The 19,572-nt window shown below is 40.8% G+C and overlaps 1 protein-coding gene across 1 annotated transcript; it reads left to right on the forward strand.

The window, feature by feature from the left end:
- The first annotated feature begins 9,722 nt into the window (after positions 1–9,722).
- Positions 9,723–19,359, forward strand: tmem170b (transmembrane protein 170B). Its single transcript, XM_053334548.1, has 3 exons — positions 9,723–10,061; positions 16,007–16,177; positions 18,366–19,359. The coding sequence occupies exons 1-3, from the start codon at positions 9,896–9,898 to the stop codon at positions 18,494–18,496; spliced, it is 468 nt and encodes a 155-aa protein (XP_053190523.1). The 5' UTR covers positions 9,723–9,895; the 3' UTR covers positions 18,497–19,359.
- The last annotated feature ends 213 nt before the right edge of the window (positions 19,360–19,572 follow it).

The following is a 19,572-nucleotide window of genomic DNA, read 5'->3' on the forward strand; positions in this document are numbered from 1 at the left end:
CAGACAGGAAGTTGTCTGATGGCATCTTAAACTCTGAAGGCTTATCAGTGAAGATGGGATCACTGAGACTGACAGAGTGAGACAGAGACAAGTGTCTCCATCTGTCGCATCCTTAAATCTGTCACATTAGCAAGATAAACATAGGCTGGACTCTGTGCTAAGAGGCCTTTTTCAAGACTCAACAATGAATTTGAAAAAATGAAACAGCCTCTTGTCAAAGTCTTGCTCCAGGATTCACAAATAAAGACAGTGTTTAACTCTAAAATGGCCTTATTACAGGATCGATCTTTAAAAGCTGGATGTTTATTTTAACCAGTTGTAGCATGGATCTAGAGATGGCTGTGCTGGTTGGTTGGTTGGTTAATCTGTCTACCACTTTGGTCCAGAGATATGGAAATTGGCATGAATTTTGGTCTATTGTATCATGGTTTAAGAAAACAGTGTTTTCATAAATACAGATACAAGTCATGGGCAGTTTACATACTCTACATACTTCGCTCTGACTGGACAGTTGTTTTATGATGTAGTCGCATAACTAATGAACCAATAATATTGGCAATTTCAGCTTTGTGTGAAAGGCCTTATCCTGGTTTGAGAAATGCAACCTGCTGAGAAAACCGGGACACTGTAGCACACTTTATCCAGGTATACAAATGAGGAATCAAGAAACAAGTCGACACAAAAGATCAGAAACCTTTGTATCATATATGCACAGATATGAATAACCAGGTTTCTCATGTTCCATGTAAACATGATATCCTGAATGAGATCAAAACCAGGACAAGACTCAAAACCAGGATACTAATGTGCATGTAAATGCACTCAATGTGAAAAGAATATGTTAGTATGACACCCGATAACTACCACTTTTTGCCAAGGATCAAAAACTGAACCTCAATTTTCATTCATCTTAAAATGTGAGTTTCTTTTCAATGAGCATTGCAGACTCACAAAGCCTCTAGCATGGCTGTAGACTTGAATGAGACATTAATGTAGGTCAAACTCGACCTGCAGTACTGAGACTGTAATGCACCACCAAAAAAATGTGTGGTTTATGTGGTTGAAGGCATAAAATCATCTGGGGCAGTGGTAGTTTAGCCCACGTATCTGAAAATCTGAAAACACATAAGACACAAAAGCCTTTATGTATGTTTGTTTTCAGACAAAAGTGGAGCACAACATGCATCACATTGCTCACAGTTCACCTGAATGCCTCTGTTTGTCCAGTGTCCATTGTGTCCATGCAGTTGATAAGACTCTGACACATTCTTAGCTGATGATACGGGTGCTGCTCAGGTATTTGTCCTCTAAATAATTCTCATCTCCGGTCCAAGACCACAGCAACAAAAACATGAGGGTTCTTATCTTAGTGGAAGTTTTTTCTGGTAATTCAAGACCTTTTTTGTCACAAACCATAGACATATAATCAGCGGAAACCATAAATGCCTCCAGGTCCTTTGTTGAGGCTGTTGGCATAAAGCCGACACAGCCCACGGCATTTTTATAGCTTACCTGGACTTTGAAAGGAGCTGTGATGGAAAAAGCCCAGTGTCCTGATAGCTTCAGTGTAATCTACACAGCAGTTTTATATAGGTCATTGTGTCCCCCCTCTGTAAGGCACAGATCCCAGACGCAGATAGGCCTGTTGGGACTGGATGGTTTTGGCTGCTTGCGAGAACACTGACTCAAAACGTGCCGGGAACATTTATGCATCTGGAAAGTTTGGTGTTAAGCTTGTCTGCATCACCCACATACCACTGGCATCCTTTTCTTTCCTTTTTCCCCTCTAGCTCCAGACGAGTTATAGTGACCCTGCGATGGATATAGGCCTCTAGGGGAGGGTTAAGTTCAAATAAGTGAAGTTTCAGATTTTGGCTGTTTCATTGTATGAATACACAAGCTGCACTTCAGTTTGTGTGTGGAGTGAAACAGAGCGTGCTGCATTTGCTGTATTACCTTTTTTTCCCCAAATTTGAAACATGTATGAAGACATCTGTGACTGTACTTAACAGATTGACTGCTTGTCTTGATTTAAATTTGCAGTTGGTTTCCTATCACATGCTACTGCAATTATTTTTGCCATAACTTTTGTACAAATATTCTTTATCCTCAAAGGATGAATCCGACTGACTTTGGTGATCTCATTACTTTTCCTGAAGCACCCTTTTATTTTTTTTTAGCATTTAATTTATTAAAAAATCTAATATATCTATTAGAGGAATAGGCTTTAAATTCAGTGCAGACATTCATGACTCCCTTAGGATGATTTGTTATAACTTTAGTGATCCCTTAAAGGTACAGTGTGTGTTTTTATTACCTTAAAATGAGAACTTTATATCTACAGAAGGTGACTGATAATATGACCTATTGTTGTTTATCTTGGGAGAACATTTTCTCAAATAAACATATCTATTTACCAGTTGTCTGGAAGATTTCTGTTGCTTTCCTGTCAGACACTACTACAGTTATTTAAGCTGCCTTTAAATTACAGCTCAAATACTTTCCCTCTTTTTCTTTTTTTTTTACCACCACAACAATGTGATGTTGTTTGTGTCAATAAAAAAACCTATCAAAGTAAAACGTTATTAATGAAGACAAGGAAATTACACAGCTCCTGTAATGATTAACTCCCTGTTTTCACATTGCCCAAAACAGAAAATCTGTGCCCTGAGGGGAAGTTTCCTGAAAGAACAAATCGACCCACGTGTGAGGGCATGAAGCAGCTCGTCCTCTCTGTAATGACTCACCTGCTGCTCGAGTCTTGAGCCTTAGCTAAACACTTCTAGGCTGTAGCAAAGGTTTTGGTTGTCTTTCATTGGATTTACGTTGCCTGAAGCAATATAGATCTGGGTTTCCCACAGTTAGACAGCAGCATCAGTGGTCTCTCAACACTTTTTTTGATGTAACCCTTCAAAGACTCAAGATCCCTCTAATCACATAAACCCTGAATACGCCACTCACTGCCATTGCAATAAATTTCCCCTTTTTAATAAATAGCTGTTTGTCATTTGTGTTATTTTGTTGTCATTTCCCAGGATACAAGAGAAACTGAAAACAAGCAGTGGTTTACAGGATAAGAATGAAAAATAAAAGCCGAAAAACAAGAGGATTGGAGTTTGCATAAAGATAAAGGAAGACAAATGGTAGACAGGATGAAGGCAAGTGCATCCAGTGGGTAGATTTTGTCAAATGCAGGTGTAGCCGTTGGTTGTGGTCAAGCGCTCCGTCGTCTCAGGTGCAGCGATTTTTCATGTAGAGCCAAAGAGGGATCAAAACCTCTTTCGTTCCCTTGGTATAACTCGTGCCACTTCAAACGGAGTTGTTGTTCAAACCGTGATTGTGAACACCTGCCTTTAGAGAGTCATCAAAGGTGAGCTACTATAACGCTGCTTGTGATCCTTTGGGAACTCCCACCGCTCACCACAAAGGGAATCAGAGCACTTGTCCTGGTGAACTTTGTTTGACTGTGGATTTATGTGCCAGGATTCAACAAAACAATAGCAGTTTAGTGTCTTCAGCCCTGTTAGTGTTTCTATTAATAGTAATATTGTTTGGTTGGTTGGTCCACCAGTTTGGTCTGGACTAAAATATCTTAACAGTTACTGGATGGATTGTCATGAAATGTGTGGATGAATGGTTATGACAATGCCCTGACTTTTTCCTGTTATGCCACCAGAAAGTTGACATATCTCTAAAGAGGGCGAAACTCCAGCAACACTTGTAGTATATAAACAACTTTACTGTAAGACCAACGTGTTTCAGCTTGAGGGTCTTTTTCAGGGTCATATTTCATATTTGAAATATCTCAGCAGCTATTGGATGGATATTGCCATGTAATTTGATGCACACATTTTAAATCTCCCTGAGGATGTAAAATAACATCTTTGATAATCCCATGACTTTCCATATCGTCAATTAAAGTCAAGCCAATTTTATTTCTATAGTGGAAAATCACAACAGCGCTAGTCACGTAGAGGCGGTCTAGTCCGTACTCTTTAATTTATGGAGACCCAACATTCCTCCATGAGCAAATACTTGGTGACAGCAGCGAGGAAAAACTCCCCTTTAACGGGCAGAAACCTCGAGTAGAACCGGGCTCTAGGTGGGTGGCCATCTGCCTCAACTGGTTGGGTTGAGAGGGAAAGAAGAAGGGGGAGAGAAGAGAAAGAGATATAAAGAAGCACAGCAACAACAATAATAATAACAAAAACAACAAAAATAATGACAATGGAAATATGGATAATAATAATAGCAGCAGCAGGCAACATCATGATTTCAGTTTGTCTATTACTTTAGTGTACAGTTTATTGCTGCCACTGTGTTGTTCTTGTTTTTGATAGAGAAATAAGAAAATGTTCTTGTTATACAGTACAATACTTTTTTCAAACACCAGAGAAAAAAAACAGCACATAAAGAGCAGCAATGTGCTGCATAACTTTAGTTGTCTTGTTATGTCAAGGAATGGCAAACATTTTTTCCATGGTGGCAGTAAAATTCTCCTGTAAAGAAAGAATACCAGTAAAAGTATAAAAGAATAATTACTTGCAAAACGATACTATGTTTAGCGCTAATTAGCAAATATTAGCATGCTAACACACTTAACTAAGATGGTAAGCATGCTTGCTAAACGTCAGCATGTTAACTTCATCATTGAGACCATTTTAATATGTTGACATTAACATTTTTTAGCCTCACAAAAGCTGCTGCATGACTGTAAGCTCTCTTCCTCTTGTTCTTTTACTCTTAAATACAGTTCTTTACTTTATTTCTATGAATTTCCACCTCCAAAAAGATTTTTACCCGAAGATAGACGTAAGGTAAAAATTTAAACAGCTGGAAGACAATTATATGTCTTTGTCTTTGTCTAAAGCAGCAGTATCGTACGTCATCACAGAGCCAGTTAGTTCCAGTTAAAGTCCTCACTGTGACAGGGATGTTATCCAGATGAGGGGGCTTTGCTGATGACTCAAGTCAAGGCCATCTGCCCGAGGGGGCCGAAGAAAGAAGAAAAATGCGGTGAAAGAAAGAATGACAGAGACCACAGCACCCGTAGATGAATAGGTTCAAGGGAGAGATATCTCACCTTTAAGATTCAGTTACACTGAGGGAAAAATGAATACAATAGGCTTAATATGCGTGGGATCAAAAAAACCCTTTGGATAAAAGGTCCAAAATGCTGCAGGTCCATACACAACCTCGGGCTGGCTCTGTGGGCGAGTACAATGCCAGCATCAATGTGCCCAGGATACTGTGACATCTCATGTTGCCCCAAAAAATCCCCATTTGAGACAAAAACATTTGTCAAGGCCCTACATAGAAAAGGGGATTCACATGGCCTTTGCAGATTACTCCTCACTTTTCAAAGGAAGAGGCTGACAGTTCAAAAGTATGCAATGACAGATGTGGCAAAGCCTGTGCTCAGTGACGCGTACATGGAGATAATGATGTGTTGAGTCAAGAGTCACACACCACACTTTTGTTATAACAGCAAGCTGAAAAAAAGTCCATCTGTAATTGTAATGACCCTCTAACCTTTTGTTGTTCTGTTGTGTGGGTATCTAAACATAGACATGACTGCTGGAGAAGACCAGCTGGCTCTGTTATGGAAAACTACAGGCAGGGAGACATTAGAAAAGTGGGAGAAGGAATCCACCTACTGGCCAACTCAAGGAATTATCAAACTGATCAAAGAAAGCAGTTTCCAACAGGGATAATATTTCAAAGAAGGGAGACATTTTACATGACATTTTAATCTGTCTGCTGCCCTATTCAGAAACGATCTTTAATTATGTTTCTGACCCAATTCTTGTTTGACCTTTATTTTAACATTCAGGCAACGGATCATTAAATCTACACAGCACAGTCTGCAGTCTGTATTTGATATGTTAATAACTTGTTTGTTTTCCATGTGTTGAAAACTTCCCCCTTCAATAAACAAAGCTGGATTCTCTCGGGGATAAAGGAAAAGCAGAATTATCTTTCACAGCTTGCATTGTGGTTATTAGCTGACAACTCAAAGGCAAGAGTGCAGAGTAAATACATCTTTTGTTCTCAGATCCACTGAGACAGTTCAGATCAATTCAAAGATGCAGCGAGCTGTGGGAGAGTCAAAGGACTCTTTCATCCCACTGCCATGACCATTGATGTGTCTGCTCCTTCATCTCCCCCACCCACGTAGCTCCACCTCTCTCACCAGGGTTCATCTTACCCCACCGACCCTCCACGTTGGATGAACAAACAAACACAAACTTGCCCAATAAAACATATTGAACATTATCTTAACATAGCTTCAGGATAATACAACAGTAACACATCAAAGAGGCTGTAGGGGTTAAAGTTTTAGACTATAATACGGATATTTATATAAATACTATAATGCAAAGACTGTGACACAAACCATCATTATAATAAGCAGACAGTAAAACAAGTAACAAACCTACTCTCAGATTTACAGATAAAGACCAATAAAAAATAGTGCTGTTTTTCTTCTTCTTTTTCTTAAAAGAAATCTGAAATTACTGTTTGCATTAATACAAAAATGATTGTGGATCTAAATCTGTATTTTTCATCAGATATCAAGAATTTCATGCAAATCAAAACAAATCACCTCCAGTGGAGAATTTTGTGTTAATTCTAATGTTTGAATACTTGACAAAGACTTGAAATAGATGGTACATGTCGATACAGATTAAAGCCTGTCTTTTTATGTTAATCTTTACTCTACAATCTAAATGACTGTCTCAAAATGATTTCATGCTGTAACCACACTGACAGAGCATTCCTTTAACTTTTCTGAATGGATGTTATTTTAGTCTTTTATGCATTGATTTTATGTGCTGGCATCTTTACCATCACACATAACAATTTTAACTTCAACAAAGCTGCTTTTTAATTAGATCTCTAATAAGTCTATGCCGTACATCAGGTTTTCAATACTGAAATTATGTTAATTATTCAATTCATGAAAGTTAAATTGCTCTGGTCTGAGAGTTAATTGGTTATTTTTGCATTAATTAATCTAAAACCGAATAATCTCAACTGTGAAGAGTGTGGAAAGCACCATTGTGGTGAGTCTTACATTCTCTTGGTGAAATGAGGCAGTTTTGCTGTAAAGTAGCCTAAAGGGAACTAAAGAATGAACAATTGTGCTCTGGTGTTGTTTGAAAAGTCAAGCTTCTACAGGAAACAAAGTTTGACATTTGCTTTGCAAAACAAACATTGCCTTCATTGACTCTTTGCCGTCTCGTCTGCCTGTTCCCCCCGAAGATCACCAGCCAGTGAGTAATGCATCTACATCCAAGCCCGACCTTCAAATACAAAGCAAAAACTACAGGAGGCTGCTTCATTATCTGTGGCTTCTTTATGCTGTGTAGTATCTCTTTACATCTATGAGGAAATGTTTGGTAACGAGTAAAGATTTAACAGTATCAGAGTATGGGATCAGCAAGTTTCACAAATGGCCACACAGATAGATGCTTGAAAACAAAATGGTGTAAAATACTATCAGTGCCTTAAAGTTTGAAGTTAAAATGCAGTGGAAAAAAACTGCACTATGTTTTTCCTGCCTGCCCGAACTTTTTCTTGTCAGTCAGTCAGACTTGTCAGCCTCTTTCAAGCCCTGAGGGCAAAGGGAGATGCAAGAGGATATAAAGGAAAAGTTGTGATGAATCCAGATGGATACAGGTGAGGTGGGAAGTATTTCACCAGTTTTTGCAACACTTCCTGATGCTCTGATCTTAATCCCTGAGTATAAGCTTAGTTATTGTAACTATGGAAGTATCCAGTAATAGTAAGTGAAAGTAAGCTACTACTGTGACATATAACTAAAATTAAAATGATCTTGAGGATTGATGTGTTCTCTATTTTGCAGCTCACTACATTGTGTTACTCTTTCTCTAGCTTACTGTTTCTCCTGACAACATTTGCCAAACTTATAAGTTCTCCTGGAGTCCCTTGTGATCCAGCAATCTATTAAATCTCACTCTGTTAACCTTTACATTTAGACTCAAAAGAAGTCAAGTGTCAGACATTTCCTCGCCCTCATACCTCTGAACTGGGACGCTTCTTAAAATACTGCACTCCTCAGAGAAATGTTCCAGAAAATTCAGTGTCGACATAACACTCAGGTCCCCTCCCTTTCTCCCTCCAACTTCTTTTTTTTCCCTCTCCTTGTGACGCTCAATCATGTGAGAAAAAGATGTCAGAGAAGTGTAAAGCTTCACACTATTTAAAATAGCTTTCATCTGTTCTCAGGTGCCGTCCACTGGGGGTGACAAAGCAATTCAATTCTCACTGTTTGTCTGACAGATGCTTTATGAAAAAAATGGGGTCTATTGCGTTTTCTAGTCCACCTTACCTCATATATTCTGACTTATTTCTACACTGAAGCTTATTATACTTCAATTTGAGCTTTTTGTAAGTCTTTGTTTTGATTTTTACCTTAAAAAACGGCCACCAACACAATTACTATTAATTTCATATTTGCTCACAACCATCCCACCACATTATTTATTACTGTCAGGCGTTTTGGGGTGACATGCCAGGAGCGAATCAGCACCACGGAGAGCTCCTGCATCCATCCGTCGTCACGGGCAACGCCCCGATAGTAGCCTGGAACTTCCACGTCACGGCTTTCAGGTGAAGATTTTTTAAAAACAAACAAATAAAGAAACAAACTTAAACAAATATAGGCAACAAATGTATATAAGAGGTGCGCGCCTTAGAACGTTCATAGTTCTGGTCCTCAGCTCTGATTGGATGAGTCACGTTCGATGCCGTTCGATGCTGTTCAACACCACCTGTGCTGGTAACCTACAGAACGGTTCTTGCGTCGCATGGCAACCACGTTGTTTGGCTGCCAGTCAACAGATAACAGTTGGCGGTAAAACAACAAAATTACTATCATTATGTTAAATAAGCAAAGTAAATTCAACTATTTTGTATACTTATTTTTAGTTAATCACAACATAGTGTATAAAGACAGCTGCTGTGTTGCGTTATTGTAGCTCAATAAAATAATTAGCCCAATATCAGATTGCATTGCTAAATAATAAATTCTCTTTCTCAACTCTTTGTCTTTTTTTATATCAGGGCGATTCTAGGATCAGACCTTTAAGAGGGCTCAGCTCCTAATGAGAGTATGACATACAATGCCCTGCAAGTGTTGAAACCCCCTGCTAAATTACTCAAAGTGGATAACGTAGATTACAACAAGAAATACATAGTAGAGTGGTCTAATGGTTCAGAATAAATCAGATTTCTACAGAGAGGACCCTAAGATAGTTAATGAACTCTGAGGGAATTAATGCACAGTAGACATTAAACCTGTTAAAATAAAACCATTTGAACCTGCAGGCATAATTGTTTGCCCTATAGCTAACAGACAGGCTGTCAAAATAATTACATTTTTATAAAATAATGTTTAGGGGGAAAAATACAATAATAATTTACTTATTTTGAGGTGTGCTTAGATTAAATTTAGGGGTAAAAAGGGTGTAAAATCGCCACTGCTTTATATTCTCCATTCATAAAGCGTCTTCAGTATCCTGAAGATGTGTCAAGTGTAAACTGTAAGCGCCCCCCCCCCCCCCCCCCCCCTCCCTCCCTTTCACAAAAAGAGGAGGCTGTCCCTTTAAGGGTTATGTAGCAGGGCTAGCCGATGTAGGACGAGCCGACCGTGCGTCTGCCTGCCTGCCTGCTTCTCCCCGCTGCCATCCCCATCATGGCCTCCACACAGCCGCCACCGACACCGACACCACCGAGGATGAACCGACCAGCCAGCGGCCCTTCACTTCCCGGAGCGGAGACGGACGTCAAGCCGAAGCAGAGGCACCGGTAGAGGCGAGCCGCGCCGGGGAGAGCCGCCTCACAATCCCATGCCACCCCGGTCTCCTCCATGCCTTCGTCTAAAGCCAAGTACAGCTATTCGATAAAGAGGGGTGCAAACCCGGGCAGCAGCGGCGGCAGAAACATGACAACCAACAGGGATTATTCAGTTAATCTGTCAGTGCAGCAAGTGCTGAGCCTTTGGGTGCAAGGGACGACGCTGCAGCACTTCACAGGTATGCGGAATGAAAGGTGCTGTTATTGCTGCTGTGTTTATGTGTTCAGCTGCTCCATCAGCTACCATAGAGTTTATGCATAGCGGTGTCCATTTTTTAAAGCAGGATAAACCGGCACGATATTTCTGCTCAACATGCTTACTGAGCCAAAAAAAGGGGCAGAGCTGTCCCTATGAAAAGGGGGCATTGGTACCACTATGGTACCACCTCAGCCCCCCCTCCTCAGTTTGTGAATAATTAGAGGAGAATATGATGGGCTACAACAAAAAAAAGCCACACCTCTATCCACGCGTGAGGAGTCAGTGGATGAAATGAAAAATATCACTACATGCTGCTAATTAATCTTTCTGCTGCGTGAATGCGTCTCGTATGTGTAGTAAATGAAGTGTTGCCCCCCCCACACACACACACCCACCCACCCTCCTCCTCTCTTTGTCTTGCAGTCCAGTAATAGAGGGGCAATTAGAGGGAGCATCCTAAACTCTGTCTGGGATGGTGAGGAGGGAGAATTAGTTAAATGTATGCTTTTCTCAAGGTTTTTTTGAATGGTAAGGCCAGTCAATGCCACCTATTGTGTTATGGGTATTTATAAGGTTTAAATATGAGATTTGAGCATCTTGATTGGCTGATAACGGCCAGTTCTTACAACAGATGTAGATGCTGGTCACTAATTATGTACCTTTTAAGATAGGAAAAAAGGCCTCAAACTGATCCTCATGTTGCCAAAACCTTCATTTTACATATATCTGACTGCTAAAGTTGTAACCACAAATGGCCTCTCAGATAAAGCTGAGGATTTGCTCCTTTTCTTGAGGATCTGTGTTGAGTTGTCTCAGCTTTACTGGAAAAAATGGTCTGGGGTCTAAATATGAAATAAAAAGAGGAACTGAAGAAGAAGAAAAACAGCATGTGGGCATTTTATCTTTTCCTCTACAGGCAGGCGGCACTTCCTCAGCAAGAAGTACCATCTGTTGAAAACACTGCCATTCATTTCTCACTGTTAAAATGACAAAAAAAACTCTATAAAGTAAAGAAAAAATGGTGACATGTAGAAGAATAACAGGATTCTTCTGTTGGATAAACACAAGATTATAGAAATTCTTCAGTTCCTCCCTGCAGTGAGAGAGTGAAGCAAAGGCGGACATGTAGTCATAGCTGACTTGGCACAGAGCCACATTATGAAATGTAGCTGACATCCTGTGTTGAGAAACACATCAAGCCAGAACGAAGAAAGCGGTAGTTAATGATGCTGAGTCAGCAGGAAGCTGCAGCGCATGTAAAAGTTTGCGGAAGCAGAGGTGCAGCAGCGAGTAGAGAGCTGTGTGAAGCTGACGCCCAGACTTTGGTGAGCTGGGTGCACGAAATTGCCACCTGATCCCCCTCAACCACATAGGTGAAAAACGACCTCTTGAGACATGAGATAAGGTCAGGGTGGGGAGGGAGAGGGTATATGAGCCCTAAACAACAAGAGCAGTATACTCCAGAGGCAGATTGTATGTTTTTAAGATATGTCAACCTCTTTGACCTTTCTTTGAGGCTCGGTGGAGTTGCTCAAACAAATGGATTTCCTGTTTATGATTTGTGTGCTCGCAGCAGTTTCACTTCTGTAAGAGATGAAAGGAACATGTGTTGTTTATGGTTTGCAAATATTAGGGTTAAAACACACATACCTGGACTCATGACCTGATTTGACCGAGACTGGCCCAGTCTTTAATTAACAACACATGTCACAAACAGGATGCAGCATTAAGATCTGTAAGATAAGAATGAGATCTGTATCATGTTAACTGTCACAGGTACATTTACATCACAAACATGACATTTCCACTCTCCTTTCATCTCCTTACATCTGGAGTAACTCTAGTTTGAAAAGTTAAGTATTCTGGATTTTAAATGTATTTATAGTAAATTTAAGAGGGTGAAAGTTGATAAGTTTGGTTTATTGTCACATAAAGGTGTGACATATGCATAAAACCCTTTATAATGGCAAATAATATATGTCTTTAATACCATGATATTAATGGATGAAATAACTAGTATATCTGTTTTTGGCTAATCTAGCAAATTAAATACCTGACATATAAAACTACTTCTTAATATTAAATCATATTAAAATCCATGAAGCAGCAACATTAACCACAACGGCCTCATACATCCAGAGATGTTGGAGAGAGAGAATAAAAACAATATAAACAGTGTGGTAAAATGTGGAGTTGCAACAATTACTCAATCTAAAGGAAATTAATCGTAAAATGTTTGATTTCTTTTTTGTCATTTTTTAAGTAAAAATGCCAAATGTTCTTTGATTCCAGCTTCTCAGATGTGATAATTTGCAGTTTTTTTCTTTGTCATATTTGACAGTAAATTGGATATCTGAAGGTTTTTGGACTGTTTGGACATTTCATCGACTAAATGATTAATGGATTAATTCAGAAAGTAATTCACAGATTAAAATAGCTGTTAGCAGCAGCTCTAGTGAAATATCTCTGTTGATGAAAATGTATATAATCTCTCAGTATATCATATCAGCCCTGACTGGAAACAGCTTCTCCAGGATTGCAGTGTTCATTTCATCATGGGACAAAAATCAAGACAGGAACAGCTGTTTTTCTACTAGTCGGCCATATCTCCCTCTCCCTCTCTCTGTCTCACTCCCTCTGTCTCTCTCTCTCTCTGTCTCTCTCCATGCTGGGACAAATCCATCATTCTTCCTCCTGATAGATGAACTCAGCACCCCTGCAGAGCTCCTACTTTGGGATCCAGCAGTCTAACCACTTTGACCTGCTCATGTTCTGCAGAGGCCTGTGTGCTCCTGTGAAAACTCTGACTCTTATCGAGGGACCAAAAACGTGATCCCCCTCCTTTTTTTTTTTTTTTTTACTGTTGACAGTCGAGCTCTAAAGCTGCCGTGCTGACAAAGACCTCGCTCTGTAGTTGCGGATTAGCAGAAGTTAATGCTGTGCTTTGACTGTGTCCGGCCCCGCGTTCACTCGTATCTCTGAACATGACACAGCACTTGTTCTACGTTGCATCTCTCGGCCCATCGGTGCGCTCTCTGAGCCGTGACTACCTGTGCTGCCATCCCCCTAAAATTAAATGTTCGCCTCACCTTCCAACATCTGCTAAACTGGAGGGGGGTTAGGGGGTGCCAAAAAGGATTTCTATCAGCCAGAGTAAATAACAAGCCGAGTATTTTCTCTCTAGATGCTCATTTAAATCTTGATCACGTTACATTAAGCTTGTAATTCATCAAGAAGTGCAACAGAAATCCCTTTTAACCAAAGCTTTTAAATGTTCCCGGCCAGCACGGCGGGTCACTGTTACAGATTTATACACCGAGGACAGATTTTACTGACATTTGGCTCTCGGCGGGTGTTAGTGCCAAACCCCGCCCATCGTCACTCCTTCTCACGGTGCAGTCAGTCAGCGGCAGTCACGGGGACATGACAGAGGTGGAGTTTGTGGGACACGTCCTCCTGTGGCCCCACATGCTCCAATGTGAAGCACGGTGTAAATCCACCCAGGCTTAAAAGCGAATGACAGATGCCCAGCCCGTGCAACTGGATCCAGATGAGAGATCCTTATGGAGCGGGCTGGGATGTCTCTGTGCTTTCCTACACTTCCTGTATACATCGCTCCCATCTCGGACATCTCCCTCCCTCCTCCCCAGCCAGGATGGATGGATGGCCATAGTTGTAGAAAGACGGTAAAGGAGGCCTTGTGATCCAACTGAGCACTGTGTCCACTCATGCAGGACAAAGAGCTATTCTGTGCTACAGAGCTGTCACATCTCCCTCTGACTGCCGGATCAATAAATAGATGTAGGCGCTCAGTCGACTGTGGAACAACTAGGTTAAATGGATATGCTAAAGAGCTCCCTCCGGGCTAGAGCCTTGAAAAATACTCGAGATTTTTTAAACGTTTACGCCGTACAACAATGTCACGTTTCCTGTTTATATCCCATGGTCCAAACAAAACAGACTCGGCCCATTTATACAACATTCCTTCACTTTGGAATTGGTCGTTCTTATCCGCAGACACCCCCCACCCCCACCCCCAACAATTCCTCAGTCCATCTCTTTTCTTCTCAAATAATCTCAAGGCCAGCTGGCTTCTCCTTGCTCCCACGGTGCCAGTGGTTCCAAGCAAGGCCCCCTCGCTGGTGAAGTACGACGAGGCCAGAGCTTTTTATTCAAAGCTGGCCTGTGAGACAAAAAGAGAAGAGAGAGAGAAATGAGGAAGAAGAGGATGAGAGAGATTTTTGAATCGGAGTGACTTTAGATTAGATCCTATCTGGTTTTTTTCTTTGTCTCATGAAATCAGTTATTAAGGTTGCTTAGTATGGGTCCTGTAGAGATGCATGTTTACTCAGATGTAACCATTGTGTTTGGTAGAGCTCGGTGCATAATTAGATGATCGTTTGCAGTTTGGGAATTGAACAAATTCAGCGTTTTTTTAGTCTTGCGGCTGAAAGAGGCAAAACTGCGATTATTGACTTAGTAATTGTTTACCTTCAGTCCAGCTGAGGACGCTCACAAAAGCCTCCTGTAAGCTATTGTTTCAGAGGAGATTTCCCATTTACAGCTTAATGTCTAACACGCAGCAGCTCGTCTGAAATCTCGCTCTGAGTGGTTTTATACATCCCATCTCAGGCCCGTCGCCATGGTCGCTTGGCTCTTTGATGAGCCTTGACGTAGACTGTGGTGTGTGTAGATTGAAATCCTCTCTTGTCTCATGGATGTGTGCAGCTCCGATTGTATCCCTGCGTCCTGATGTGTTCCTGCTACATATTCTCAAAATTTTTTATTTGTAAATCTGTAAACTGTATCAGGGAATCTGAGAGTGCCCACATAGCAGCATAGCTTTATTTCTGAGCAATATAATCTCTGAATTTGCAAGTTTTACGTGTCCAGTGAAGAACATCTATTCTTACATTCAGTTGCAATGAAAATCCATAAACATGCATGAACACCATAGACTTTAAAAAATAATGGACATAGCCACTGTGATGCCACCTATTGGTCAAAATCCAAGTTTCAAGGTTTCATCTCAGGCTATAAACTCAGCATATTTATGTGTTGCATATGAGTCTTAAAACTGTAGTCAGGAGCCCAAATGAATATTAGAGCATGTAATAATAATGTGCCAATGTTTATTTGGGCACCTGACTATTGTTTTAGGAAATATTTTGAACCTATCCTTTAAGCAAACAACCCCTAATGAGAAGCAAATCTCCACACCTACACAATGGCTAGATTAACATTATCAATAACAACTTAATTAGTTTATTAGAATCTGCTGATGTCATGACGGGATCCCACAGCAATTATATTCATGCATACATCACTTGTGAATATCCATTATTCAATCAGACATATTAAAAACAAAAATCCAACATTACATAAATAAACTTAACATCTCAAACTTCTCACCTTAAAAAATGAGGCTGCTTCTATCATTTATACTTATTATCTTTTATAAGCAGCAATAAAAACAATACAAAATATTAAAAAGGAACACATACAGGCTCTTAAGACTACAACACTAAACTGTGAGGAACATGCACAAGACATTTTAGCTCAAAAATCAGGAAATGAGAGACTCAATTGCTAATAGAAAAGTTTGGCACTTACACCCAGCAACTAACAGGCCCACTTCTCAGCTCGTTGAACACCTGCTCGTTAACACCTCACAGAGCTGGCTCAGTAAACTGAAAGGCTCAGACCTAATTGGCTGTCACTGATATGAAATGATAAGGACGAATAGGGTAGAGAGGACAGCGTGTGTTCATACGAGACAATCTGGGAGCCTTTTACACAATTATTTGACTCTTTTCAGCACTAAAATTCTCATCTGTTTAGTAAAAGATTAATTGTTCTTTCTTTTTGCGGTGTGTATCTGATCAACCTTTTTGTCTGTGCTGTGTGTGGTTCTGTGTTTTTCAGAGATGTGGTACTGGGTGTTCCTGTGGTGTCTCTTCTCCTCGCTCTTTGTCCACGGGGCGGTGGGGCTGCTCATGTTAGTCATGCTGCAGCGCCACAAGAGGGGCCGCCTCATCACCCTGGTGCTGGTCAGCGTGGGTTTCCTGGCCTCCCTCTCCGGAGGCGTCATCACTAGTAAGTCCAGTTACTTCACTGTCTTGTTTTTTTTGTTAATCCTTTTCTAAAACTCACTTCAGTTGCGTTCAGCATCCACTCAGCCAGAAGAAGACGGGAGGTGACAGGGAGGGAAAGAGAGCGGGATGAAGGGACTGTGTATGTTAACTCCTGTCAACCAGAGGAAGACAGGAGCTGACAGAGAGACAGAGATGGAGGGAGAGAAGGATTTCACTCTTGTTTTCACCTTGTTCGTGTTCCCCTTTTGTTTATACTGCACTAAAAGCTTCAACTACATCCAGGTAGTACTGACAAGATTATTTTGTGCTCAATTTAAAGGTGCAGCATGTAAGAATTACTTATAAATTTCAGTGTAAAACATTAAAAAAAAACTAAAATTATTAACAGAATGAACAGTTTTGATGTTATGTCATCTACTCATTGTTTTGCAGATTTATACAGAGGTTAGCATGCTAACCAGCTAGCTTCAGCCCGTCCTGTTATTTAATACCACTTTGTACCTCAAGAGGTGACAGTGAGTCATTGTAGCATCCAGTTTGCCATCAGTCCAACATGACAAGATGAAGAAGTAGCGTTTCCTCGTCTAGGTTAGATTCATTAAAGCAAAGATTCGCAGAGTCCTCAAAAAAATCCAGTTTGTGGTAATTAAATATGTTTTTATATTTGTGTGATAATACTGTTTGCACCACTTAATCACAGCATTATAGGAAGTTACAATGGCCCTTAGGCAGCACTTGCAGGTCAGGAGATGCCCACAGCTCATTTTAGCCTTGGGCCACCTATTGAGTTAATCAGGCTCTGGATAGTTTTTGGACAGAAAATTCTTCACTTTCACATATAAACATTTTTTTTCACAAAGCATTGTCAAATCAAATCCCAGGTAATGTCTCATCTCATCAGTCTGGTTTTAATCACTATCATGATCTTACCATATATCACTTTATTGGAAATGATATGCAAATTAACAACATCAAAATAAATCAGCTTTTGTCCTATGCTATGAACATTAATGTCTTATTTAATTAACTGTTACACAAGATATTAAAAAAACAAATGTGTAAAACAAAAACCTTCAATAACTCATTTAGTTTGTATTTATTACATTTGATAATTTATTCCGCTGTTAGACCATAAATGGAGTATTGAATTTATATCCCGACAAAGGAGGCTGATATTGATATTCAGGACTTTAAAAAATAATGAAATAAGCAACCAATTTAAATGATAGAAAAAAATAACATAAGAACCTATAATCTCGATACAGACCGCCTCACAGTTTTAAAGTCTGATATCAATAAATGTACAGCTGACTGCCTGCTTTCCATCTGCACTTTCGGGTCATCTCTTTGGTGTTTTCTCTGATAATAACAGCCACAGTTTTAGTGACTGTTATCAGATATTATTTAAACATTATATTGTGTTTGATTACTTTTGACTTATTATATCAGTGTGCGATCCCAGGGTGTGTAAATAGACCCCACATCTATCAGATCATAGGACGGGAGCTCTTCAGGGCTCACCAAATGAATCATTCTCCATCACAGATGCAAGCTGGCCCCCAAAATAGAAAGGCACTTTATTATTAATGTGTAGCAATCAGGGAGAGCAGACGATTGACTGTGTGCGCGCCGCCCTCTCACCCTCCATGTGTGTGGTAACCTGCATTAAAGTCAAAGAGCGAGTAAAAGGAAAGGTCATGTTTAAGTCCAGTTTTATGTCTTTTTAATTAAAATCAGGCCTGTCTGTTTTGGATTAAAAATTCATAAAAAAGTTCCCCTATGATGGTCCGTCACTGTCTGTCTCCATGACGATGGCTCAAACAGCATATTGTGAGGATAAGCGTGACAAACTGTTGTGGGAAGAGCAGCAAAGCAACACAGTATGTGGTTGGGCACTGAATAAGGTCCCCATAAGCTGTACAGAGCTCCACACATGAATGTTCCCCACGTTTTAATATTCACACACAAAAACATCTCCGGCTTTTGTGCAGAATACTTGACTCCCAGTGGGAAGCTGCATTCAAGGATAGAAAAGATGAGGAAGGATGTATTTGTCCTTTGTGCCCCTCGTTGTCAACGGACAATCTGCGGTAATGGTGACAGGCCGTGACAGACAGCTGTTTGTGTGGCTGCCAGTCTGTTTACTTGTGTGTATTAATGCATGTTGATGTGTGTTTTTCCTCCTCCAGGCGCGGCGGTGGCGGGGGTGTACCGCGTGGCGGGTAAGGACATGGCACCGCTGGAGGCGCTGGTGTTCGGCGTGGGCCAGACTACCCTCTCTGTCATCATATCTTTCTCACGCGTCATGGCCACTCTGTGAAGCGACCCCCTCGACGAGTTGAAGGACAGACGCCGCCACGAGAGGAGCCGACGAATCGAGCCAATCAGAGACTTAAAAAGCGCTTGTCGTGGCCGCGTTTGTGGAGGCAGAGGAGGAAGCAGAAATGCTCTGGACCTTTGGGGCTGGATGCAGCGCAGAGAGAGGGAGACAGAGCCCCCCGATGTCTCTGTTCTGTTACTGCCACATTCACAGGAGCCCCTTCTCTGCAATTCAAAGGGAACTCAATGTGGGCCGGCTGTCTCCATGTCACAGAGTCGCACCAGGCGGAGATGGCGCCATCGTCAGCTTCTGGACTGAAAGCCATGTTCGGGGTGTTTCCAGAGTTACATCACTTCTTTGTGCCAACGGCCTTCTCTGGGACATCCAGATGCCTTTGTGGCCACTGACTCTTGAAGGCTTTCTGTTGCACTTGTGGAGGAAAGGTTTTTTTAAAAAGAAAAAAAACAGCAACCTGTAATGATGATCTGACGAGCTTGTGATCCTTTAGCAATCAGAATGCATTTTAAAGCGCCATGTGAGAACAAAAGTTAAGTAACGAGGGGCGTTTTTAGGGAGCGACAACCCAACAGTGTTCATCAGCAAAAACACCTTTTTTGTCAGTATTAAATATCAGCTTCACCTCTCAGTCATCTAGTACAGATTATCACGATCATTCCTTTTTTTCCATAAACGGCTTAAAAGCTGCAGCATCCAACTCACGAGCAAGACGCAGCTTTGAATTTTGCACTTTGTAAACGTTGGAGACGCTCTTTGCCCGAGAGGTCTGAAATCAGTTGAGGTGGGGATAAAAACCAGCATCAGTGCTACGTTCAGTTTGTCTCGAATGATTCATTGTGTGCCAATGACAGCTGCGACTGGAGTTAAAGGGACAGTTCAGCATTTTGGGAAATATGTTTATTTGCTTTCTTGATGAGATTTTGATGAGTGATACCTATCTCATATGTGTCTGTTAAATATGAAGCTAGAGCCAGGAGATGGTTATATTAGCTTAGCAAAAAGACTGCAAACAGCTAGGTAACAACTGTCTACCAGCACGTTTAAAGTTCACTAATTAA

This window comes from Scomber japonicus, chromosome 15 (assembly GCF_027409825.1).
Source record: "Scomber japonicus isolate fScoJap1 chromosome 15, fScoJap1.pri, whole genome shotgun sequence".
In the NCBI taxonomy this organism is placed as follows: domain Eukaryota; kingdom Metazoa; phylum Chordata; class Actinopteri; order Scombriformes; family Scombridae; genus Scomber; species Scomber japonicus.